The sequence below is a fragment of the Pimephales promelas genome, chromosome 15, assembly GCF_988280905.1.
Source record: "Pimephales promelas chromosome 15, fPimPro1.hap1.1, whole genome shotgun sequence".
Taxonomy (NCBI): domain Eukaryota; kingdom Metazoa; phylum Chordata; class Actinopteri; order Cypriniformes; family Leuciscidae; genus Pimephales; species Pimephales promelas.
The window spans coordinates 35601084-35626759 of record NC_142783.1 but is presented as its reverse complement, the minus strand read 5'-3'; the positions used below and the strand labels follow the sequence as shown (position 1 = coordinate 35626759).

The 25676-nt window shown below is 42.7% G+C and overlaps 2 protein-coding genes across 2 annotated transcripts; one reads left to right on the top strand and one right to left on the bottom strand.

Annotated features, from left to right (window-relative positions):
- The first annotated feature begins 161 nt into the window (after positions 1-161).
- Positions 162-13534, top strand: fsip1 (fibrous sheath interacting protein 1). The gene is made up of 12 exons (XM_039669203.2): positions 162-399; positions 522-582; positions 804-961; positions 1144-1180; positions 1679-1833; positions 1928-2000; positions 2351-2443; positions 2831-2937; positions 3335-3454; positions 7839-7976; positions 10086-10202; positions 13243-13534. Exons 1-12 carry the CDS (start codon positions 373-375, stop codon positions 13357-13359), a joined length of 1203 nt encoding a protein of 400 aa, XP_039525137.2. The 5' UTR covers positions 162-372; the 3' UTR covers positions 13360-13534.
- Positions 13535-14750: 1216 nt separating this feature from the next.
- thbs1a (thrombospondin 1a) lies at positions 14751-24985 on the bottom strand. Its single transcript, XM_039669396.2, has 22 exons — positions 24706-24985; positions 24014-24579; positions 23490-23565; positions 22940-23032; positions 22751-22860; positions 22524-22649; positions 20947-21043; positions 20479-20655; positions 20202-20378; positions 19945-20118; positions 19354-19481; positions 19123-19275; positions 18816-19034; positions 18629-18736; positions 18120-18279; positions 17920-18038; positions 17553-17787; positions 17238-17465; positions 16653-16924; positions 16474-16571; positions 16240-16379; positions 14751-15847 (listed from the first exon to the last, which is right to left on the bottom strand). Exons 1-22 carry the CDS (start codon positions 24764-24766, stop codon positions 15840-15842), a joined length of 3525 nt encoding a protein of 1174 aa, XP_039525330.2. The 5' UTR covers positions 24767-24985; the 3' UTR covers positions 14751-15839.
- Positions 24986-25676: the final 691 nt, after the last annotated feature.

The following is a 25676-nucleotide window of genomic DNA, read 5'->3' as shown; positions in this document are numbered from 1 at the left end:
CAGCAATCCCTTCACTTTTCAACTAGTGTGGGTCAGGGGTGTTTATGAAAACGTCATCACGTTCTCTTGTGTTGAATTTGTGAAGTAACTAATAACTAAAAACTAATAATAAATCGACGGGAGATGCCCGTTTCCATGGAGACCGGCGCGCGCACTGTAAACAAACCGACACTACACACACCGCCGCCGGACAGCGAGAAGTTCGCAGTGTGTGTGAGACTCGTTTACTGTAATATGGCTTTAGTTGTGTTTATTTGCGGCTTAATAAATTCGACATGTTCTCGTTCTGAGTAATTTGATCATATTTCACTTGAATACCGCTGACAACTGCTGTAAATGTGTGTGAATGTCGTGTTGTAGAAGCTCGGTGAGATGGAGGATATATATCAGACTTTCACGGTGAGGAAACACACACACACACACACACACTCTCTCTCTCTCTCTCTCTCTCTCTCTCTCTCTCTCAAACACACACACACGCACACTCACTCTCACACACACTGTCATTGGTGTGTGTTCAGGACGCAGAGGATCAGAAGGGGGACACTGGCTCTCCAGCAGAGAAGCTGCTCTCAGATCAAGGTTTGACATTCATCAGGAATCATGAACTGTCAATCACACGATAATACACCGCTATGAAAGATGTATGAGTGACAGCCAGTGAACAGTAACTACAGCAGTGACACTCACAGGCCTGAATGAACTGTAAACTATATTCCAGATGTACAGCACACACAGATGTAAATAAAGCGATCAGTTGCTGTGTGATGATGATGATGATGATGATGATGATGATGTTGCAGTGTGTGTGGACTGTATGGACATCACGAAGGGTAGTTTGGAGAACATCTCTCGCCCGGCCTCCGGTGCAGCTCCTCTCTCTCTCTCTGAGATCAGGAGAACGAGTCGAGAGCGTCCCGGATCTCTGGAGCTGCTCAGCCCGGACCTCACACACACACAGGTGCAACACACACACACACACAGGTGGACCTCACACACACACACAGACACACACACAGTTGGACCTCACACACAGCACAGGTGGGGCTTTAACACACACACACACATACGCAGAGGTGAAGTGTGTGAGACAGACAGAACTGACGTGTGTGTGTGTGTGTGTGTGTGTGTGTCCTGTAACAGGCTCAGGGCAGCGCAGCAGGACCCGGCTCTGACCGAGGTACAGTATGAGCTGTTCTTCATCCTCCCTCGGGTCAGTCGTTCTGATCCGGGACTCGTGTCGCACTTCAACCACAAAAATGTAATGGATTGGAGGAGGTCAATTTGCATAAAAATGCATAAAAATGCTCAAAATTCAAACTAAAAATGGTAAAAGTGTACCAAAAACAGATTTTATAATGTCTACACGTGTGTGTGAATGCACACAAAGACTCCCGATGTGAGATATTTAGAGCTGAATTAAAAGAGTTATGCATGAATTGTGAGTTATTTTGAATATACGTCACGCAGTGAGGAATGTGATTCAATTATTATTTATTTATTATTCATGTAAATAAAATGTAAAAAAAGAACCAAAAATCTCACAAAAAATAATGTATTATATATATATATATATATTAAATATTTCTGGACAAAAAAAAGTATAATTTTATGTCTTGGGGTCATTTTGGACCACGAGGGAATGATGAAGGTCAGTGATGTCCCGATTCTCCCACAGACGAGTCCGATGAGGAGGACGAAGATCCGGAGCTGGGAGAGGCCATCCGGAAAATGAGGAGACTGGACCGGATTCTGGCTCTCAAGGCGTCAGCGGAGAGAGAGGTGAAGCAGAGGAGCCGAGAGCAGCAGCAGAGACTCTGGGGCGAGCTACAGGTGCGTCTCACACACACACACACACACACACACACACACACACACTCACACACACACACGCTTCATTCTTGTGTAATTGTGCCTCGTGTTTCAGGCTGTGAGTCTCAGGATGAGCCGCTACGAGATGGAAAACACCAGACGCTTCCTGGCTCTGACACCCGACCCCTGTGAGCGACCCACACACACACACACACACACACACCGTAATCATCAGACATGTTTGTTGATCATCAGATCCTCATATTAGAGTGATTTCTGAAGGGTCATGTGACTCTGAAGACTGGAGTAATGACTGATTTAATCACAGGAATAAATTACACTTTACTGAACAGATGATTTACATTATAATCATATTTCACAATATTACAGTTATTTGTTTACAGTCTTGGTGAGCAGAAGAGACTTCTTAAAAACACAAATCGTACTGATACAGAACGTTTGACTGGAAGTGTACATGTAAAAAAAAAATCCTAATCAACAAATAATATTGAGGTGTGCTAATGAATGTGTGCCTCAGCTCATGAGTGTGAGGATGAGGAGTTCGTCCCCGTGTTCGAGACGGAGGTTCTGGATCTGCAGCGCGACACACACACCAGACACGACACGGGCGGTAACGCATCAAAACACAAACCTCACACACACTTCTTCATCTCACTCCTCAGTGAAGTCCATGTTATGGATAAAGTGCTTTTTTTTATTATATTTTATTACATATGCTGCATTGTGACATTAGATTCCCAACAAATTCTGAAGGCAAACTCTGCATTATCTGAGTTATGAAGTATGATTGTAAGTTTATATCATCATAGTGTGTGTGTGTTTTCCTGGTGAAATCTGATCTGGATGTAATTATTATTCATGGCTGTGTTACTGTGAGAGCACACTAGAGGGCGTGCTGATGTCATCAGTGATCATCATGTGACGTCTGTGTGTTTTATTTATGTTTTACACTTTAACTTGTGTGTGTGTGTGTGTGTGTGTGTGTGTGTGAGAGCAGAGGGCACACAGCTGGAGTGTGTGGGTCAGCAGGCGGCGGATGCTCAGGCTCCAGACGGCAGACGGGACAGCAAGCGCACACAAGACTTCGTCCAGAGGAATATTGAGGTGTGGAGGGTCATGTCAGGCGTGTGTGTGTGTGTGTGTGTGTGTGTGATGCTGACAGGCGGCGGCATCGGGGGGAGGGGCTTCCGACTCCTGCAAGGCGTTTGATTGGACAGAAATGCACCCAGTGCAAGATGATGTCATCAAGAGTTTTGGTCTGTTTTCACGAGTCACGAACCAGATGACCCCACTGGCAGATATTTAGTAAAAGCACAAGTTTTAGTCATAAACTCTCTTCATTTTCTCTTCAGATCTTCATTCGGCTTCTCCAGTAACTGTGTCTTGAGTTCAGAATGTTTAGATGTTTGTGATGGAAAACGAAACATGTTACTCAAAAAAGCTAATGTTTGATGATCTGATTGACATGTGTGTGTGTGTGTGTGTGTGTGTGTGTGTCCAGCTTGCAGGAGCGTCGGGCAACTCAGTCCTGCTCACACAACAGGAGAGAGAGAGAATAGAGGAACTACTGAGAGATCTGGAGGAAGAACACAGTGATCCTGAACTACTGACTGAACCTCAGGTACACACACACACACACACACACACACAATAGGAGAGAGAGAGAGAGAATAGAGGAACTAAGAAGAGTTAATGTCAAGCCCTGATTGTGATGGGTTTTCTCAATTATTCAATTTCACAATATTCAAAGTTCTGCATTTCAGAAGTATCCATAAATCACAGTTAGCTGAAAATACAGTCATTTAAACCATCTGATAATTAAAGGCAGAGACGATGAGCTCACTGAAGTGATGAATGCTTGTTTGTTAACTACTGATTATGACATTTAGAGAGATTGGTGTGTGTTGATCTAGATTATGGATCTTCTAGAAGTGTCGTATATAAACGTGATAAAGACGGGATAAAGAGGACTGGGACTTATCTCACAGTCCTGACCCGTCTCCTTGCACGTCCGAGTCCAGATCTGACCTCAGCTGAAACTAATATAGTATATAGACTCATTACATGCAGAGTCAGATATTTCAAGCCTTTATTTGTTATAATTTTGATGATTATGGATTACAGATATGAATAACTTTTCACAATATTCTAATATTGAATTTGGGGTTTTCATATCTGTAATCCATAATCATCAACATTATAACAAATAAAGGCTTGAAATATCTGACTCTGCATGTAATGAGTCTATATAATATATTAGTTTCATCTTTAAATAAATGAACTTTTGCAGGATATTCTCATTTTCCGAGTTTGACCTGTATAATATAAAGTGAGAATTGTGAGATGACTCGGAGTGTTTTCTGTCCCGTTGGTTCTGTGGTCGGTGTCGTGGGTCCGGCTGCTGATTGGCCGGTGTTGACGAGCTCTCCGCCGCAGGATCTCCAGCTCCTTCTTTCCGCCGCTAACCCTGTTCTGTAATTGTTGTTGTGAAAGCGAGCGGATCGCAGATGCTCTTCCCGACGGAAGCTTCCTGTTATTGCAGGAGCGGTGGATGTTCAGCAGATGTTTGATGACTCGCAGCTCATTTCTGACAAAATGAAGTCTCTGTGTGTGTGTGACTCTTTGACCCCGAGAGACGCACAGCGGGATCAGTCTGAAATATTCCAGTTCGGGAGTAAATCGTTCAGCAGACGGAGAGAGCGACAGGAGGTCACGTCCTGGGAAACCCTTCAAAACAGACACATTTACAAAGAGTGTTTAATTACAATTTTCAAATGTCTAATTGAAAATGTCAAATTTCTAGAATTTTCTAGTTTTTTCAACAACAAAATATTTTCATATTATGAATTTTTTTGGTTGTTGAAAAACTAGAAATTTTGACATTTTCAATTAGACATTTTCTTGATAGAAAGTAGGCCTAAATTATACTATAAAATATTATTTATTGAACAATAATAGCCATTACAAACATTGTATTTAACCCTCTGGGGGTCTTCGTTTAACAGTCACACTCGGGAATTTCGGGTCAAAATTGACCCAAAGGGCGGGATTCATATTTAAAAAAGAAAATCATAATTATTTTTTTTTACTTGTTTTTTTTATATTTTTTTATTTTCTTTTTTGGTGTTTTAAGAAAATTTCAAAAATACAAAAATGTATAATTAGTATTAATGCAATAATTATGACCAAATTTTCCCCCATTGAATATAATAGAAAAAATATTTTAAAAAATGTATATATATATTTTTTTTAAAGCTGTATTTCATTTTGGAGTCAAGCCTAGGCCTCATAAAAGCAATTTTTGAAATTAGATGGATGCCATCTCGTGGACAAACTGAGCTTTTTAAAAATGCAAAACATGTATAATCTGAATTTTTTGGTGTGTTTGTGTGTGTGTGGATGTGTCTGTTTTGCACTCTTGATGTTTTATACATTCACCCCTTCACTGTTGTGTGCTTTTTTTCAAGATTGTTGCTGATTTGTAGATTGTACGCACAAAAAAAACACAGAATTTTCACATTTTTGCCAATTTTCCATTCATTTCCTATGCAGGTCATTTTTGACCTGAAGGTCCTGAGTGTGGCTATTTTTTTAAGACCACTTAGACTATTCAAATCCTGTCCCCAATTTTTTTGGGTGTTCATATACCAAGTACCATTAAAGTCACCACGTTTCAGACCATTCCGATGAAGCTACGATTTTTAACATTTTTTTATTCATTATTGACCCGAAGAACCTATCAAATACATTGTAATGTGTGTTTTGGATGCCTTATATCTGTAACTTATTTATATTAACAGTTCTTTAAAATACTAAAGATATTGTTCTAGAAGTGCGATCTCTGATTGTAGTCCCTGAAAACCAAAAAGTAGTGCATGAAAAGTCTGGAATAACTTCTCTTTTCTGATGATGTGGGCGGGGCTATAACCTGTCACTCAAATGAGCTCAGCCAATAGCAAACCACAGCCATCCAAATCAATTCCCCACAGACACGATCAAGCCCCGCCCACATGTGTTCTTGTTCTTGAAGCGCAGCGCAACTTCCCTTTCATGACGACTTTGAATCATTTTAAGATTAAAGTTTTAAAACCTTGACTGACAACGGCATCATCATCATGTATTTATATAGTTTGTCTCATGTTCTTTGCATATATTTAATGGTCCATTTAAGTCATGTGACCTCCAACAATCAACACTTATTCTTATTATCTTTGTTCTTGTGTTTTTGTTGTCTTGTGACTAATGCAGATTTTCAGACCAAAGCCTGACTTTTCTTGGTACTGTCCAGTGATGTGTTTCTGAAATGTTCACAGTTAGCTGCTATAAAAGTGCTAATTTAAAGAGGCAGAAAGGATGAGCTCATTCAGTAAGTCGTGTTCCTCTGAGCTCACGCTCGTTATATGGAGATCTGTAACGACAGGGCAGAGGGACAAGGCTGACCTCACGCTCGCCGCTGGGCCTGATGGGAGATTTGCTCATTGGGAAACAGAAGGACGTTAGTCAAGACTTAGATATTTGGCTTGAACGGGATGTTGGACGAGCGATCAGAATACAGTGTGACGTCCAGAAGCAGATGCCAGGTGCAAAGATAAAAATCTGTGAGCGATATTGAACTAAAGGAATAAAAGTGTTATTGAGAAGCTTTCAGTCGAGTTCAACTCCAGTTTGCTTCACGGTTTGTAAAGCCTGTGGAAAATAATCTGGCTTTTCCATGAATCAAGATGAGTTTTCTGACCCAGTTGGCAGATGTTCTTGTTTTAAGCACAAACTCACTTCATTTTAATACAAGAAACAAGACTTAAAGTCCCCCTGAGGTGTAAACCCAGCGTTTAATGTTGTTTATGTGTGTGTGTGGTGTTTTTAATCCGCTTTAACACACACCGTGTGTAAGTTGATAAGTGGACAGCATTGCTGAGTATTTCCTCCTTAAAACTGCAGTGAACCAAAGACAGTCTCAAAAACACGCTTTGAAATCGCTGGTGTTTCTGACGTCACAAACCACCTTGGAACCAATCAGATCAACGTGTGATCGTCAACCAGCGAGTGAGTGGAGGCGGGGCTCATTTGCATATTCATAGAACTGCGCATACTAAATGAGGAGAGGGTGTCATTCAAGATGTATTGAGACATTTTTTTTTTAAGGAAAAAACGCTTAAATATGTAATTTTGGTGATCAATGATGAGCTTTAATGGATACAGCTTTTGACCACAGGGGACTTTAATGTCTCCAGTCATCTTGCGTTTTACAGTAAACGTGTCCTGAGTTACCGTAACCCTGTGGTGCGCGTCGCTTTGGAGTTGTTGTTTTTTTGTCAATGAAACGAATGTTCTAATTTTTAGTTTGATATACTTTTTTACATTTTTTTTTTAAAATCTCACTGTTTTTATAATCCATCCATTTATTCACTTTTTTTGAACATTGAAAATAAAACTGTAATTTCCAACTTAAACTGTGGTAAATGTCGAACGCTTTAGAGCGACAGGCTGAAGTTTGATCTTCTCACAGACGACACTCGGCAGATTATTGCTGAAGGGAAAAAAGTGAACTTAAAGTTACAAAATTTTACGTGTATTGTTATGAAAAATGCACAAAAATATTATTTTGAATTATTTTATGAAATATATTATCTCAAACTGCGAAACCAAATCCATAAATGTAAACAAGTGTGTGTTCCGCATGTGAGTCTGATATCTCAGTAAAGGAGCGTTCAGTGAGTGTGTGTGTGTGTTCGGCTGCAGTTCCACACGCGTCCACTAGAGGAAACTCTCCATTCGGCGTTTCTGAGCGCGAGCGGGACTATTCTCACAGCACCATTACACTGCTCACATCATGGCCAGCGTGTGTGTGTGTGTGTGACAAACCTTCACCGAGAGTCGTACCATTCTGATGAAGTTTTTTTTTTAACATCATTTGTGCTGGAAAAGAATTGTAGTTGCAGATAATGTTGACTGTGTTGATGATCATGTGACTCATTTCTCTAACGCAGTTCTCCTGTGTGTTTCAGTCTCTCTCCGCCGGTGAAGGCTTCAGTCCCGACCCGTCTGAACTCCACAGTCTCCGGCTCATCGACTCCAGGCTCCAGCTGCTACTTCCTGTTCATCACTTCCTGTCTGGGAGGAGCCGCTGCTCAGAACACACTCAGGTGCGGCCTGCTTTCACTGAGGTCCTCCTCACCTGTCTCGTCACTCGCATTCAGTGTTGGGTGCGACTAATGACTATTGAGGGTTAAGTTAATCACTGATGATCTCTGTAGCGTTAGTGAATCAATCAGAACTAACTTTATCTGGACAATAACTTTATTCTAGATCTGCTGTAAAGCCTAAACACTCTCTGTTACTGCAATCTCCTGTTCTGACAAAGAGACATTAAATATAAGATAAAAATGAGAATAATTTAGATAGAAAATATGGTACTTTTAGAGGTGAATAAAATCAAAAATACCCCCAAAATAAAATAAAAACCAGCCTTCATTTGATGGAAGATTGATTTCCTTCACGCCTTTAAATATCTTTAATGTAACCCGACACTGTTCCTCATTTAATATGCACAGTTATATGAATATGCAAATGAGCCCCGCCTCCACTCACTGGTTGTCGATCACATGTTGAGATCTGATTGGTTACAAGGTGGTTTGTGACGTCGAGTGTTTTTGAGACTGTCTTTGGTTCACTGCAGTTTTAAGGAGGAAATACTCAGCAATGCTGTCCACTTATCAACTTGCACACGGTGTGTGTTAAAGCAGATTTAACACACCACACACACACATAAACAACATTAAACGCTGGATTTACACCACTTTAAAATTAAGAGGCATTTACATGAGAAGCTAAGTGACTGAAGTCATTATATTAAGTCTAGTTTACTGAAAAATAAAGTGAGTTTGTGCTTTAAGAGCAGATGTCTGCAATGGGGTCAGAGAAATACACACGTCTTCCTTTTGAAAAGAATTTTTCTGACTCACTGACTTCTGACAAACTCACTTCATTTTTCAGTAAACTAAACTTACATCAAGATACAAGCAAAATGACTTCAGATATTGAGAATGTTTAGATATCTGGACTGGAAACCAGAGTAAGAGTGTGTGTGTGTGTGTGTGTGTGTGTGTGTGTGTGTGTGTGTGTGTGTCTGGCTCTGCTCCTGCTTCCACGTCGGCGAACACGAGATGGTGTTTGAGAGAGGAGCGCGGGTTATACACCAGTATAGCGTTTCTAAATAGCGTTTCTGTTCCTTTGTAGTTTTAGTAATTTTGCCATTTTTTATTTCTATACACACTACCAGTCAAAAGACTAGGTTCGGTAAGATTTTTAATGTTTTTTAATGCTGTGTTTATTTGATTAAAAATACACAAAAATACAGTAAAACAGTGAAATATTATTATAATGTAAATCATCTATTCTCTATGTGAATATATAATAAAGTGTAATTTATTCCTGTGATCAAATCAATCATTACTCCAGTCTTCAGAGTCACATGACCCTTCAGAAATCACTCTAATATGAGGATCTGATGATCAACACACAGTTATGATTATTATCAGTGTTGAACTGTTATTTCAGGATTCTTTGATGAACAGAACGTTGAAAAGAACAGCATTTATTTGAAATAGAATCTTTAAGATAATTCAGCTTTAATCACAGGAATAAATTACATTTTAAAATATTTTTTTTGTGTTTTTTTTAATCAAATAAACACCGCTTTGGTGAGCAGAAGAGACGTCTCACCGATCCCAAACGCTAGACTGGTAGTGTTGCTCTAGATTATTTTTAAGTTTTTGTCGCTTCAGTGCTTCGACTTATTCCAGTTCTATTCTAGATGCACGCATTTACAGAACAAACGTGTGTTTAGGGGTTGTGAGCGGCAGACGGTGGACTTGATGAATACACACGCATGTGACAACGAACTGCAGTCTTTCCTTCACATCCCATGAACACTTTCAGTTTCGTACCACTGAGAACAGAGAGGTGTCAATCAAAGAGACAGAGCAGGAAGTGACATCAGTGTCAGCAGGTCATCACTACAAGAGCACACACACACACACACTACTCCTGTCCGCTTGGTCTGCACGTAACTTGGATTTATCGGCCCGTTTTAATCTTACTGTAAGTTTTATATGTGTTTGAGACTTTTGCCACACATGACTCCGAATCAAATCAACCCGAAAGTTCACTTATAATTAAATTATTCCACAAGATGTCGTTTTCCATTTGCTTTTTAGTTACTCAAAAAATGAAATCTCATGACTGTTCTTTAGGGGAGTCAGGAGGAGAACGCCGGTGACCGAGTCCTGTGGGACGCCAGATCGAGACGAGAAGAAGAGAAACGTCTGAGAGAAATCCAGCAGGAGCTGCAGATCCTGGAGGAGAGAAGCGTGAGTTCAGACCAATCATTCGACTCATTCAGACTCAGATGACTCATTTAGACCCAGACGACTCTGTTCATGAGTTCAGACCAATCATTCGACTCATTCAGACTCAGATGACTCATTTAGACCCAGACGACTCTGTTCATGAGTTCAGACCAATCATTCGACTCATTCCACTCAGACGACTCATTTAGGCCCAGACGACTCTGTTCATGAGTTCAGACCAATCATTCAACTCATTTCACTCAGACGACTCATTTAGACCCAGACGACTGTGTTCATGAGTTCAGACCAATCATTCGACTCATTCCACGCAGACGACCCATTTAGACCCAGACGACTCTGTTCGTGAGTTCAGACCAATCATTCCACTCAGACGACTCAGTTCATAAGTTCAGACCAATCATTCGACTCATTCCACGCAGACGACCCATTTAGACCCAGACGACTCAGTTCATGAGTTCAGACCAATCATTCGACTCATTCCACGCAGACGACCCATTTAGACCCAGACGACTCAGTTCATGAGTTCAGACCAATCATTCGACTCATTCCACGCAGACGACCCATTTAGACCCAGACGACTCAGTTCATGAGTTCAGACCAATCATTCGACTCATTCCACTCAGACGACTCATTTAGACCCAGACGACTCTGTTCATGAGTTCAGACCAATCATTCGACTCATTCAGACTCAGATGACTCATTTAGACCCAGAAGACTCTGTTCATGAGTTCAGACCAATCATTCGACTCATTCCACTCAGACGACTCATTTAGACCCAGACGACTCTGTTCATGAGTTCAGACCAATCATTTGACTCATTCCTCTCAGACGACTCATTTAGACCCAGACGACTCTGTTCATGAGTTCAGACCAATCATTCGACTCATTCCACTCAGACGACTCATTTAGACCCAGACGACTCTGTTCATGAGTTCAGACCAATCATTCGACTCATTCCACTCAGACGACTCATTTAGACCCAGACGACTCTGTTCATGAGTTCAGACCAATCATTCGACTCATTCAGACTCAGACGACTCATTTAGACCCAGACGACTCTGTTCATGAGTTCAGACCAATCATTCGACTCATTCCACTCAGACGACTCATTTAGACCCAGACGACTCTGTTCATGAGTTCAGACCAATCATTCGACTCATTCCACTCAGACGACTCATTTAGACCCAGACGACTCTGTTCATGAGTTCAGACCAATCATTCGACTCATTCAGACTCAGACGACTCATTTAGACCCAGACGACTCTGTTCATGAGTTCAGACCAATCATTCGACTCATTCCACTCAGACGACTCATTTAGACCCAGACGACTCTGTTCATGAGTTCAGACCAATCATTCGACTCATTCAGACTCAGACGACTCATTTAGACCCAGACTACTCTGTTCATGAGTTCAGACCAATCATTCGACTCATTCCACTCAGACGACTCATTTAGACCCAGACGACTCTGTTCATGAGTTCAGACCAATCATTCGACTCATTCCACTCAGACGACTCATTTAGACCCAGACGACTCTGTTCATGAGTTCAGACCAATCATTCGACTCATTCAGACTCAGACGACTCATTTAGACCCAGACGACTCTGTTCATGAGTTCAGACCAATCATTCGACTCATTCCACTCAGACGACTCTGTTCATGAGTTCAGACCAATCATTCGACTCATTCCACTCAGACGACTCATTTAGACCCAGACGACTCTGGTCATGAGTTCAGACCAATCATTCAACTCATTTCACTCAGACGACTCATTTAGACCCAGGCGACTCTGTTCATGAGTTCAGACCAATCATTGCACTCAGACGACTCAGTTCATGAGTTCAGACCAATCATTCGACTCATTCCACGCAGACTACCCATTTAGACCGAGACGACTCAGTTCATGAGTTCAGACCAATCATTCGACTCATTCCACTCAGACGACTCATTTAGACCCAGACGACTCAGTTCATGAGTTCAGACCAATCATTCAACTCATTTCACTCAGACGACTCATTTAGACCCAGACGACTCTGTTCATGAGTTCAGACCAATCATTCCACTCAGACGACTCAGTTCATGAGTTCAGACCAATCATTCGACTCATTCCACGCAGACGACCCATTTAGACCCAGACGACTCTGTTCATGAGTTCAGACCAATCATTCGACTCATTCCACTCAGACGACTCTGTTCATGAGTTCAGACAAATCATTTGACTCATTCAGACTCAGACAACTCATTTAGACCCATACGACTCTATTCATGAGTTCAGACCAATCATTCGACTCATTCAGACTCAGATGACTCATTTAGACCCAGACGACTCTGTTCATGAGTTCAGATCAATCATTCGACTCATTCAGACTCCGTTCATGAGTTCATACGACTCTTTCAGACTCAGTTCATGAGTTCATACGACTCATTCAGACTCAGCTCATGAGTTCATACAACTCATTTAGACTCAGTTAATGAGTTCATACGACTTATTTCGACTCAGGTCATGAGTTCATACTGTTTTCTCTATTTCCACTCAACTTCATAAAGGATGTTGAACTATCTCAACTCAAACTCAATATCCAAAATGTGAGATAGTTCACAGATCAAGTTGTATCGAAAAATGATCTAACTAATCTCTCGGTTATTAAACCGGTCATGTGATCATCGGTCATCATTTACTCTCTCTCTCCTTCAGTGTCCTTTATCCGTGTGTCCTGATCCAAACTAGTTTATTGTTGTGTGTGAAGGTCAGAGATGATGACAGTGAATCGGCCACTGGTGAACCTTTGCTCTGTTTCGGCTCATTGCCGTCGAGGAGTCACAGAGGGTTTATAACGGAGTGTGTGTGTGAAGGTCGTCACACTGTTCACTAGTATTTCACACGCGTCTGTGAGTGTGTTCAGCCGTCGTTCACACCGCTGTAAACACTCCTCACGTGTGCACACACACACACATCTGTGTGTCTCTGAGGGGCAAATATCTGCCAATCGAGTCAGAAAACAAACCTAACTACATTTCTCTTTTCATCTCTCCTCTCAGGCGCGGTGTGTGTCGGAGGACGAGCTGAGGAACCTCCTGCTGGAGTGTGAAGACGAGCTCCTGCGCTCTCCGGCTCCCGGCTCCGGCGCGGACACACACCCGGAGCGGCAAGCATGACATGCGAGGAAGAATGCTCTTCTGTTTTATATTTTGCGAAATGCTTTTAAAGTTGCACAATAAGTGCATGAAAGTGTGTTTGTCATTGTGTCTCTGATGTGTTTGCCAGCGTCAGTATCTCAATCAGACTGAACAACACATGAAGTGGAAAATATAAAATGTTCCTTTTCAAAAATCAAAGCAATATGTCTTTTTATTCATATCATGAGCTTTTGATTAAACTCCCTAAAAAATGTATGGATGAAATCCATGATCTGAGCCTGACCTCGTTCTTTTCTTTCCTCATAAGTGTGTTGGAGGACCCGAGATAACCTCGAGTTACGGCTCATGAACATCACACGGACACACACTACTGTTCAAAATACATGTTTTTAAAGAAATTTATTTTATCCAGCATTACACTGATCAAAAATTACAAGCGTTCTAATTCAAATAAATGCTCCTTTAAATGGATAGTTCACTTTGAAATTAATTTTTGATATGTTTTAGCTTACCTCAAGGGCATCCAAGATGTAGGAGTCTTTATTTCCACAGTATTTTCAACTTTGACATTTTTCAGTCAAACCGTTGTTGTCTATCAGTCATATAATGCAGTTTTAGAAGGTCCACCTCAAAGAGCAGAAGTCCAAATTAAACATGATTTAATGACTCGTAAATGTAAGTTCACATTGATGGCCTACACGAAACGAGCGGTTTGTGTGAGAAAACGAACAGTATTTATATAGTTCTTACCTCTGTCGAACCGAACTGAACCTTCTCCGTCCAGACGTTACGCCGGAAGTGATCTCTCGCGCGTCTAACGTTAGTTACCTCACGCATTGTTTACACTGAGATTTCGGAAGTTTTACCTTTCACTAAACATATTTAGATATATCGAAATCGTCTTCCATTGCGATTTCCCGTATATCTAAATGTTTAGTGAAAGGTAAAACTTCCGAAATCTCCGTGTAAACAATGCGTTAAATACTAAACATATTTAGATATAGGCCTATCGAAATCGTCTTCCATTACGATTTCCCGTATATCTAAAAGTAAAAAAAAAATTTCAGCGACAAGCAAAACAATGTCCGGTGTGTGTGAGGTGTTGCAGGCGGAGGGTCGTCACGCCGGTGAACTGGAGTAGTGTTCGGCATTCCCAGCATTCCTGACCTTGAAGGTGAACCGTGCGCTTGTGGATAAATGAACCCAGGATTAACTGTGAGGATACAAAAATCCTCTTTTGACCAAATTAGCCTTTATTGTGCCAATAATATTGTACCAAACCACAACCACAGACCAAAATTCACTGCATTTCTACATAAACACTGAGATTTATAGTCATAGAGTAAAATCAGGCCTTCTGACTGTATTAAGATGAACACGTCATGGAAAGATGATTCTGGAGTTTAAAGTCACTTTACTCAAAAGTTTTTATTGTGATTTTACAAAATTATTGATAAGAATTGAACAACATTATTGAATAAAACTGGTAACAATACTGACATTGAAGCATCCATAAAAACAAAGAAAATCCTCATCAGTGTGCAAACAGTTTATACAAATTCTTCCAATGTCAGGTTACAGTTCATTATAAATTATTTAAATAGCATATATCTACACATTAAAATATATTTAAAAAAAACATTACCAATAACTTATTTTTAAAAAGACATCAATTAGGCACAAACTATTTATATTAACAACTTTCCATTCATGTTCTACTGGGGCATCTCGTCTAAAATAAAACAATGTTGTATTATTTACAGAAGAAATGTTTCACTACATACAGTAGCTCAAACACAACACAGAACTGACTTATAAATGGCACTTGTGATGTTTGTTGAGTTCAATTATAGAACAGTGAGGTAATATGAACTGAGCTCCTCCTGGCCCGAAGGAGGCGCTCTCAACGCTCCAGTTCTGTGTTTGTTTCCGTAATAAGTGGCTCTGAGACGAGTTCTCAACACTATAAATAAACCACAGGAGTGCGCCTCTGTAATATCTCATTTAGGCTTGTTTAGAACCACAAAAGCTCTGAAGCTCGAATCTAAGACATGAACTTTAAACACAAAGATCCTTCCAGCCCTGAGAAAGACTCTATAAACAGTGAAATGAAGACTCTGTGGTTCTGATTGAAAGCAGAAGGGGCGTTTATGGAAAAACAAGCCTGGATCATTGAGTCCTGGAGAGCTGGACGTCTCAACGACAAACGTTCATGCAGAAGAACATGCTTTCACGAAACCAGTCGATCCTGTTCATCCACAGTTCCTCCAGTGGGATCTCGAAGCCAGCAGAGGCTTTACTTCAGTTCATGAGCTCACAGAAGAGGTCACAGAAGAGCTTCCCTTTACCCACCAAACGACACGAAACAAGAAACTCAAGAAACTGACTGAGAATCCCATTGAGATTGGAGGAAACCGATGATGAGTTATAACACACACTTAAACCGACAGAAAGCAGAAGATAGTGGGCCGTCCTTCGGGAAAACAACCATGGGGTGGTTATACATCTGCAAGAGAGTGAAAAAACACTCATGAGCTTTGCTAGAACAATATTATTCTTTAAAGGTGACATATTATGCCTCTTTTCACAAGATGTAGTACACATTCTGGGGCCACCATAGATTTATGTGTGAAATTTCAGCTCAAAATACCAGATCATTTATTACAGCTCGTCAGATTTGCCCCTTGTATAAAAACTTGTGTGTGTCCCTTTAAATGCAAATGAGCTTCTGCTCCGCCTCTGTTCAGAAGAGGGCGGAGCCTACACACAAGCTTCAGAGACTCAACACCGGCCGATCACACCGATCCAGGATCAGGAGTAACAGCAGCTTTAGCTCCGCCCACGTTTCTGAATGTTAGCGGAGACATTTGTGTAGTTGTTGTGGACTAAATGAGTTACCTCTGCATTCGTATTTGAGGTCTGAGAAGTAAACCATCTCTTGAGAGAAGACGAAGAGGCCAAGTCTTCCTCCAGCGTAGGTCGTGTCATGAACGCTTCCTGAATCAGCCATGACTTTCTTGCCCTCGTACATAATAACTCTGGAGAGAAACAAAAGAAGACGAGTGAGTAAAGCCGCTTTAGCTGTCGGTTAGTAACCAAGACCAATCTAGATCTGAGGTAATCCACACTCACCTGATGTGTCCGGTTTTGGGCCTGTGGATCAGGTGCCATCTGTAGGCAGTGTAGTCCTTCCAGCCAATGTTCTTGGGGTCGTGCCAAAGGGTGCGCACCTGCAAACGGTCCAAATAAGATGAGCGGACATTTAAAAAAAACAAAACCACATGGACATTCAGCTTGAGAATGACACATACTTGTCCTTCGGTGTCTCCGGTGTGCCACAAAGCGTTCCTGAGATGTTCGCCGGGTCCCGTAGTGGAGTTCACGACTTTAATAGACAATCCGGAGTAACCCTGGGCTTTGGTGGGCGTATGCGACCAGTAGGTCTGAGTGATCTGCTTCCACATCACCACATAGAAACGTGAGCTGGACTGGTAGCCAAACACAAAGCCGACGTAGTCGTCGTCACGGTCCGTGTTGATGAAGAACGTGCCGCTGAAGTCCACGGCGTTGAACTCATCATAACCTGAGGAACAAGAAGAAGAACGTTAAAGGATGATTTACTCTACGTCTTCCATGATGTTCATGTGTTTTTCTTCAGTGGAAAAGAAGATTTTTGAGGAAATAATTCCAGGATTTTGACTCCAACTGGTCCAGATGTGAGTTTCAGTGTAGCTTCAAAGTCTCGACACGATCCAGCCGAGGAATACGAGACAAACCATTATTTATTGAAGAAAGAAACACATGGACATCTTGGATGACGTCGGGGAGAGTAAATTACTACTTCTCCTTTAACGCACTGATGTAGAAGAACATGTTCATCGCTCTCAAGCTCTTACCGACAGCAATGCCGGGATCACAGTTGACGGTCTGCAGAAGCTCTTTGCCTTGGTGACGGACGACCCAGTTGGGGTCAATTTGGGAAGTTCCAGTGGGATCGAGGGGAACCATCTGGAATCTGCGGAAATCTGTTTCACTGATGGCAAAGTTCTCCGGGCAAACATCGAAAATATCTGGCACGTTATCTTGGTCAAAGTCGTCCTTGCAGACGTCACCTCGGCCATCACCTGGAACGGAGAAAAGAAGGTTATTCTGGCACGAATTTGGATTATACGAAACATGAACTGAAATCCACGCCAGTGTCTTCGACTCACCGTCCGAATCCAGCTGATCGGGGTTGAAGGCCAGTCTGCAGTTGTCTTTGTCGTCAGGTACGCCATCGTTGTCGTCGTCATGATCGCAGGCGTCTCCTTTGCCGTCCTTGTCGTGGTCGGCCTGGTTGGCGTTGGGGATGTAGGGGCAGTTGTCGAGGTTGTTCTGATGTCCATCCTCATCGATGTCTTGGTTGCTGTCACACTTGTCTCCAACGTTGTCAGAGTCAGAGTCAATCTGTGACATCACATCGATTAACGCCAAGTCAAATCACATTTATTAATATAGCACTACGCAAGCCAAAAGCCAATGGCAACAAAGGTGAAAATGCAAGCCTTCATCATCTGCTGGTCATGGTTTTAAACTCACCTGGTCAGGGTTGTGCTCCAGAGGGCAGTTGTCACAGTGGTCGCCGACTCCGTCCCGGTCGGTGTCTCTCTGGTCAGTGTTGTACACATATGGACAGTTGTCCTTCTCATTCAGAATGCCTGGAGAAATCAATTCCAGTGTCACACCAATGATTCGTAACAGTGGTTTCTATGTCCTTCGTGAGGGCCAGATTCACTCACCGTCTCCATCGATGTCTATGGCACACGCGTCACCCTCGCCGTTGCTGTCGGTGTCGGTCTGCTCTGGATTACTGTCGTACGGGCAGTTATCGCATCGGTCGCCAACTTGATCGTGGTCCTGGTCGTACTGTCTTGGGTTGAAGATGAACGGGCAATTGTCCTGTAAGATCCAGCCAAGTCAGAGATGAAAACAGAAAGATAGGAAAACATCTGGATCCGTTCTCTCCCTCCTCGGCAATTTTATAAATACTTCCACAAAGCACTAAAATGAATGTCTTAAGTGATATGCCATGGATGTTTGGGACACAGCTGTGAAAGAATCCAGCGTTTGGCTGCGAGACGCCGACTGTTTGTTTGGCTGAATTATGGATGTTAAACCAAGGGATCCAACAGAAGCTTTATTTATTTGCTACTGGCTCTCTCTTTTGTTCACTCTGTTCTTTCTTTTCAAGTCAGTAACATGCTATTTCTAAATGCTTTTGCAGAAGAAGAATGTGTTTACGACTTACCCCGTCATCAGGGATCCCATCATTGTCATCATCACTGTCACAAGCATCCCCAGTTCCATCTTTGTCATAGTCTTCTTGCCCAGAGTTGGGAAGGTCAGGACAGTTGTCCTAAAATACGAGAATACGTGTTGATGAAGATTTTATAACCTCGTCTTATAACGGGATACGGTAAGGAACGTCCGCGTACCTTCTTGCAGTGGTAGGTGGCGTTTTCCACACAGGGGAGGTCCGTGTTTGGCCAGCCGTCCAGGTCTGGGTCTTCTCCGCAGATGTAACCGTTCCCAGCATAGCCTGGTTTACACTCGCAGCGGTACATGATGTCGGAGAAGATTCCCAGGTAAATGCAGTTGGCATTCTTATTACAGTCATGGCTGCTGTCCGCACATGGGTTTCTAGGTGTGCAGACCTGGAAGAAAGTTGAGTTTATGGAGGAGGTTAGCACTTCCTGAAACAAGGAAGACTTGTCCCTTCCCATTGTTTAAGATTGCTCAAACCTGTTTATTGGCGACGGCTTGCTCTGTTCCCTGGCCGAAGGGCTGCAGTCCGGAGTAGCGCGGTGGGCAGGGCAGGCAGTTGTAGCCCGGTTCTGTGTTCTCGCACTGATGGACTCCATTGAGCACAAAACAGGCATCGGGAACTTCTTTGCACTGCAGAGACCAAAGAACATTTAGAAACACCACTATCTCCATTTAGAAGTGTCCAACTCATGGGCATGACAGTCTCACCTCATCAATGTCTTGACAGTGGACTCCGTCCCCACGGTACCCCTCCGGACACTCGCCGCACTTCCAGGAGCCGTCGGGGAAGCTGGTGCATTTGGCGCCGGCGAAGCACGGGTTGGAGAGACATCCATCTGTTCATGATAGAGTGGAAGTCTGTTATTTTAGTGCTACAAGAATCTTTGGCTTGATCCTTAAAGGTGACATATTATGCCCCTTTTCACAAGATAGAAGTCCCCACAATGTGAAGTTTCAGATCATATCTTGTCAAATTTGCCCCTTTTTTGGAGATGGTCCTCACTGCGGAACATGAAATCCATGGGGAGGAGTCGGATCCAGATCCAACTCCTCCCACCTTACATACACCTAAACCTATCCAACTCCGCCCCCTAATCCCTAAACCCAACCCTAATCCAACCCATCTCCACCCCTTGGATCGTGATCCGACTCCTCCCCGTGGATCTCATGTTCTGCATTGAGGTGCTACTGCTTTTTTGGGTGACGAAAAACATGCCAAAGGACCTGATTATAGCACTTAAACATGTAAAATGTCCGATTTGTATGATATGTCCCCTTTAACAGTGAAGCATGTCTCACCAACGGGACACGACTGGGCGTTGCACATCCGGCTTCCTTTGGAGTCGCCCAGGCATTCTTTTCCACCGTGTTTGGGAGCCGGGCTGTTGCACAAACGGTGTCTGCGCTGAAGTCCTCCACCACACGTGACGGAGCAAGAGTCCCATGGTGACCAGGGTCCCCAACCTCCATTCACTGAGACACGGAGAAATGCGTTGCAGTGTCAATTGGGATTTCAGGTTAAATCCTCCAGCAGTTAGGGTTAGGGTTACACTCACCGGGACACGACGGCTTCTGGCACGGCTCGGTCTGCCGGCCATCTCCCTCGCAGTCTTCGCCCCCCATCTGAGGCGTTGGGGAGTTGCACAGCCGGATGCGAGTGATGACACCCTCGCCACACGTCACGGAGCAGGAAGACCAGGGAGACCAGTGGCTCCAGCCGCCATTCTGCTTGACTGCATGAACACAGCAGGAAGTGTTAAACACAGGCATGTATTGGCACAGGTCTTACATGACATGAATGATGACCAGTGACGGATGCCAGGTTCAACTCACATCGTTTGTCGCATTCTTGCGTGTAACAGTCTCTTGTCTGGACGGACGTGCCATCACAGTTGCTGTTGATTCGGTCACAAGAGCGTCCACGCTGCTGAACGCCTCGTCCACAGGTCACCGAACAATGGGTCCATTCGGACCAGGGCGACCAGCCATCTTCTGCACCCGCGTCACTCGCTAGAGGAAGAGAACCAGAGAACGGGACACCAGATGAGTTCAACGAGTCGTGTGCAAATGAACGGCCAGAACACATTAAGAGTTTCTGTTCGTGTTAGCGGATCCTGAGTTAATAACTAATGATCTTTACAACGGAAGTGAATCAATCAGAACTAACTTTATCTGGACAGTAACTTTATTCTAGATCTGCTGTAAACACTCTCTGTTACTGTAATCTCCTGTTAGCACTGTAAAGCCGCTGTGAACTCTATAGTGTTAAAGCGCTGGATAGATGGAGATGAGTAGACTCACGTGTTCCACAGCGAGGGCAACATTCGCCATCCGGGACCGTGGCGTTGGCGCAGGGCATGAGCGGGCAGGAGATTTCACGACACACAGTGGCCGAGTTCTGTGAAATATTTGAAGCAAGTTTAATGGGACGATCCCAACAGCTGCACATAGTGGATGAGAAATAAACGACAATAAACAGTGACCCCTGGGAGATCTTGTGGTGATATAAACTCTGAGCGGGCAGCAGGGAACACATTTCACCGGACTTACAAAGCGTTTTTATGTGGCCAACATGAGGGTGGAGAATACAGACTGAGTCAGCGGCCACAACCGCACACGCGCACACACACACACACCCATGATGGTCTCACCGGAAACCACAGTCAGCGGGTATCACTCGGCAATTAAAACATTCCTGAATCTCAGCCATTTAGATGCATGTGAAACAGAACAGATTGAGAGCAAGACTTCCAGCACCTGTTTCTGTTCTCCCAACACTTTCCACCAGAGCTTTTAACCTAGTCAACCTTGGCCAAAATCCCACATAAAGGAGTAGTTCATTTTCAAATGAAAATCACCCCATGATTTACTCTCCCTCAAGCCTATATGACTTTCTTCTTTCAGACGAATACAATCAGAGTTATTAAAAAATATCCTGGCTCTTCCAAGCTTTATAATGGCAGTGGATTGCTGTTTCTGTTTTGAAGTCCATAAAAGTGAATCTATGAATCATAAAAGTGAATCTATCCATCAAAAAAGTGCATCTGTCCATCATAAAAGTGCATCTATCCATCATAAAAGTGCATCTGTCCATCATAAAAGTGCATCTGTCCATCATAAAAGTGCATCTATCCATCATAAAAGTGCATCTGTCCATCATAAAAGTGCATCTCTCCATCATAAAAGTGCATCTGTCCATCATAAAAGTGCATCTGTCCATCATAAAAGTGCATCTATCCATCATAAAAGCGCATCTGTCCATCATAAAAGTGCATCTATCATCATAAAAGTGCATCTATCCATCATGAAAGTGCATCTGTCCATCATAAAAGCGCATCTGTCCATCATAAAAGTGCATCTATCATCATAAAAGTGCATCTATCCATCATGAAAGTGCATCTGTCCATCATAAAAGTGCATCTATCCATCATAAAAGTGCATCTATCCATCATAAAAGTGCATCTGTCCATCATAAAAGTGCATCTATCCATCATTAAAGTGCATCTGTCCATCATAAAAGTGCATCTGTCCATCATAAAAGTGCATCTATCCATCATAAAAGTGCATCTGTCCATCATAAAAGTGCATCTATCCATCATTAAAGTGCATCTGTCCATCATAAAAGTGCATCTGTCCTTTATAAAAGTGCATCTGTCCATCATAAAAGTGCATCTGTCCATCATAAAAGTGCATCTGTCCATCATAAAAGTGCATCGTTGTATTCAACAATTCGTCTGAAAGAATAATGTCATACACACTTGAGGATGGGATAATTGTCATGTTTGGGTGAACTATCCTTTTAACCGCCTGGTCTGCCCAGTAACCAGTCCTACCAGTATAAAGTAAGTGAAAGCACAGTTGAAGAGAGAGAGCTGTACCTGACATGTGCAGTGTGTGCAGCTGTCCACCGTCCACTCGCTTCTGTCTCCGTACACAATCCCGTTGTGCAGACAGACGCCTTTGTGGATTTGGATCTGGTTCATGATTAAGCTGTTGTCTGCTGTCTGGAAGAGCACAGAGAAGCTGCCATTAGAGAGGACTTGATGAAGAGATATCTGGCGGAGAGACTCAAGCATAAACATCAACAGCTGGTTCTGATCCTCACCACTTGGCGGAGCTCGTTGGACAACTGCTTGACCACCACACCGAGGCCCTTGAGCTCCGAGAACATGCTGGTCAGGTCGTCGCAGGAGAAGCCGCAGATGTCCTGCAGATCTGAAGGGGAAAGCGTTCTGACGTTACAGACATGACATCACAAACGCATCACATCACAAACACATGAGGGTCAGCTGACCTTTAGACTTGTGTCCGGTGTAGTCCGTGCGGATGGCCGCACTCGATCCGTTCACCGAGTTCTCAAAGCGCATGACGTCCGTGATGAAGGGAGCTGTCGAGATATGAACTGAGTGGTAAGCTTTAATACAATATTCAGATTTTCACACACTAACATAAAATAAAAGTTTGTGTTTACATAATATATGTGTGTGTATAATTATTTAGTTACAAACATGCGTGTATATAATTAAGAACATGTTGATATTTATATATAAATATGTACATAGAAATATTTCTTATTTTTTATTTTGGTTGTGATTAATAATTGCCCAGCACAACTTTATTTTTATTCATTTAAATGTAAGCATTTATAACATTTTATAAGTTCTTGCTTTCCCTGGGAATCGAACCCATGACCCACTATCGCCATACGCCATCTGAACTACAGGAAAGTCAAATCTGAAGTCAAAGTCAAGGACAAGTCAAATCTGACATTTTTCCAATATGAAATCAAATAAACAGAGTTTTTATAATCTAATTTGATATCATTCACAAAGTTGCAGACTTACAGCTCCCGCATCCTCTATTGCGTAAAATCGCGTCCAGCGTCGTTCCGAACACAAACCGCACATTCTGGAGAACTCCCTGAAGAAACGGGATAAAGGTCAAAGGTCGTAAGTAGCATGGCAACTATAAGTCAACTTATTCTACAAACACCCAACAGTCTACTCTACTAATAATAATACATTTAATTTGTGGTGCGCCTTCCTCAAACTCTAAGCGCTACCGCACAGAACAAAATACTTTATATGAGAGTTGTACTCTATAAATATACTAACACTCTATTGAGAGTTAGTTGACACGTAGTTACTAATAGTTAGTAGAATGTCTAAAGTGGACTATCGGGAAAAGAACAACAACAGTTATTACACGAAACATTCAGAAAGAAACTGTAGAATTGCTATTTGCTTTCGCGCGTCTTTACGCGTTTCCAAACTCCTCATTAGAGGAAGAAAATACGCATTAGATGGAAAATGAATAACTAAACAATAACCACGCGGCTCTGATGGACCAAAACACAGGCGTTCCTCACCATGAAGCGGTCTGATGATTTAGCGGCTCCTTTAGCGATCCTCAGGCTGGCGGTGTCCGCGCTCTCCGGGCTCAGGATCTGCTGGATCGGAACATCGAGTTCTTGCGTGTTGATTTCCTCGCAGCCCACATAAACCTGAGCCCGATCCTCCTGCACGAACACCGTGATGTTCCTCCAGTGCCCGTTCGCCACACTCACGTCCTCGACGGAGACCACATGCTGTCCGCTCGCGGTCCGGTACACCAGATCCAGCGTGTCGGCTTTCCCGTTGGATATGATCTCAAACACGGACCCGGTTCCGTCGGTCCTCTCCACGGAGATCAGGCTTCCCCGTGTGCGCTTGGCTTGCTTGAGGTTCGCGGTGAAGATGAAGCCTCTCTCACTCTGGATGGAGTCGATCAGGTCCCGGAAGGAGAGCTCGGGCACGGAGGGGATCAGGTTCGGGTTCAGGATCTTGTACGCGGGACTGTTTGGATCGGGTCCCTTCACTAAACTCACCCCGTGGTGCTTCTTGTGCAGATTCGAGAGCTCGAACAGGTCGAACACGGAATCATCGTCCGGCATTTCTGCGGATTCGGAGACACGTGAGCGCGCACGCATATAAAACAAGTCAAGCAACATTTATACAGCGCTTTTACAACACAGAGTGTGTGTGTTCAGAGTGTGTGTGTGTGTGTTCAGTGTGTTCTCACCTGCATGTCTGCTCTCGGAACTCCACAATAACAGACACAGAACGAGTCCTCTCAGAGTCATGATGCTGGAGATTAAACACTCCTGTAGAGACACACACTCTACTGATGCAGAAACAGTCTCTCTGAGAGAGTGTGTGTGTTGGAGAATGGAGATGTTCTGCTCTTCTGCGCGCGAGAGACGCTATTTAAGCCATCTCACACATTCTTCAGCCGCTGTCTCGACCAATCAGCGTTCAGATCGCGTCTTCAACATCAGGAGGAAAAAATGTACATTCCACAGCAAACTTTCCATCAGGCAACAATCTGCCACACACACACGACCTATATATATATAACCTTACACTAGCGTAAAAAAATGAGTCTGGAAAATGTTATGGTTCTGAAAAAGTCTCTTCTGCTCACTAAAGCTGCGTTTATGTAATAAAAAAAACTGTAATATTGTGAAATATGATTATAATGTAAATCATCTGTTCAGTAAAGTGTAATTTATTCCTGTGATCAAATCAATCATTACTCCAGTCTTCAGAGTCACATGACCCTTCAGAAATCACTCTAATATGAGGATCTGATGATCAACAAACACTTATGATTATTATCAGTGTTTAAAACAGTTTTATATTTTTGTGGAAACTGATCAATTTTATTTTTCAGGATTGTTTGATGAACATATCTTTTGTAACATTATAACTGTCTTTACTCTTCTTCATTCTGTTCTTTCTGTTTGATCATAAATCAGTTGTTATGAGAGACAGTCCATTAGAATCCATCAGGATTTCATCCATTCTCAGGTTTTAAAGATTTACAGATTTGGATTGGATGGTATTTCCTGTTTAGTCGTCATATCAGTCAAATGTATTATTTAGCAATAATCACACAGACTAAGTGTCTAAAAGAAGTCTAGAAATCTAAATGTTTTTGGTCTTTAAGATAAACTGATTCTAATGCTGTGTGTCTGTCTCTGTGTGTGTGTG

Excerpts from the sequence above, each read along its gene's own strand:
- fsip1 (XM_039669203.2), top strand. The coding sequence starts at position 373 with ATGGAGGATATATATCAGACTTTCACG. Across the intron at positions 583-803 it reads GAAGCTGCTCTCAGATCAAG|TGTGTGTGGACTGTATGGAC; the intron begins GTTTGACATTCA and ends ATGATGTTGCAG. Across the intron at positions 2,001-2,350 it reads GGCTCTGACACCCGACCCCT|CTCATGAGTGTGAGGATGAG; the intron begins GTGAGCGACCCA and ends TGTGTGCCTCAG.
- thbs1a (XM_039669396.2), bottom strand. The coding sequence starts at position 24,766 with ATGACTCTGAGAGGACTCGTTCTGTGTCTGTTATTGTGGAGTTCCGAG. Across the intron at positions 23,566-24,013 it reads AATCATCAGACCGCTTCATG|GGAGTTCTCCAGAATGTGCG; the intron begins GTGAGGAACGCC and ends CCGTTTCTTCAG. Across the intron at positions 21,044-22,523 it reads GCACACACTGCACATGTCAG|AACTCGGCCACTGTGTGTCG; the intron begins GTACAGCTCTCT and ends AATATTTCACAG.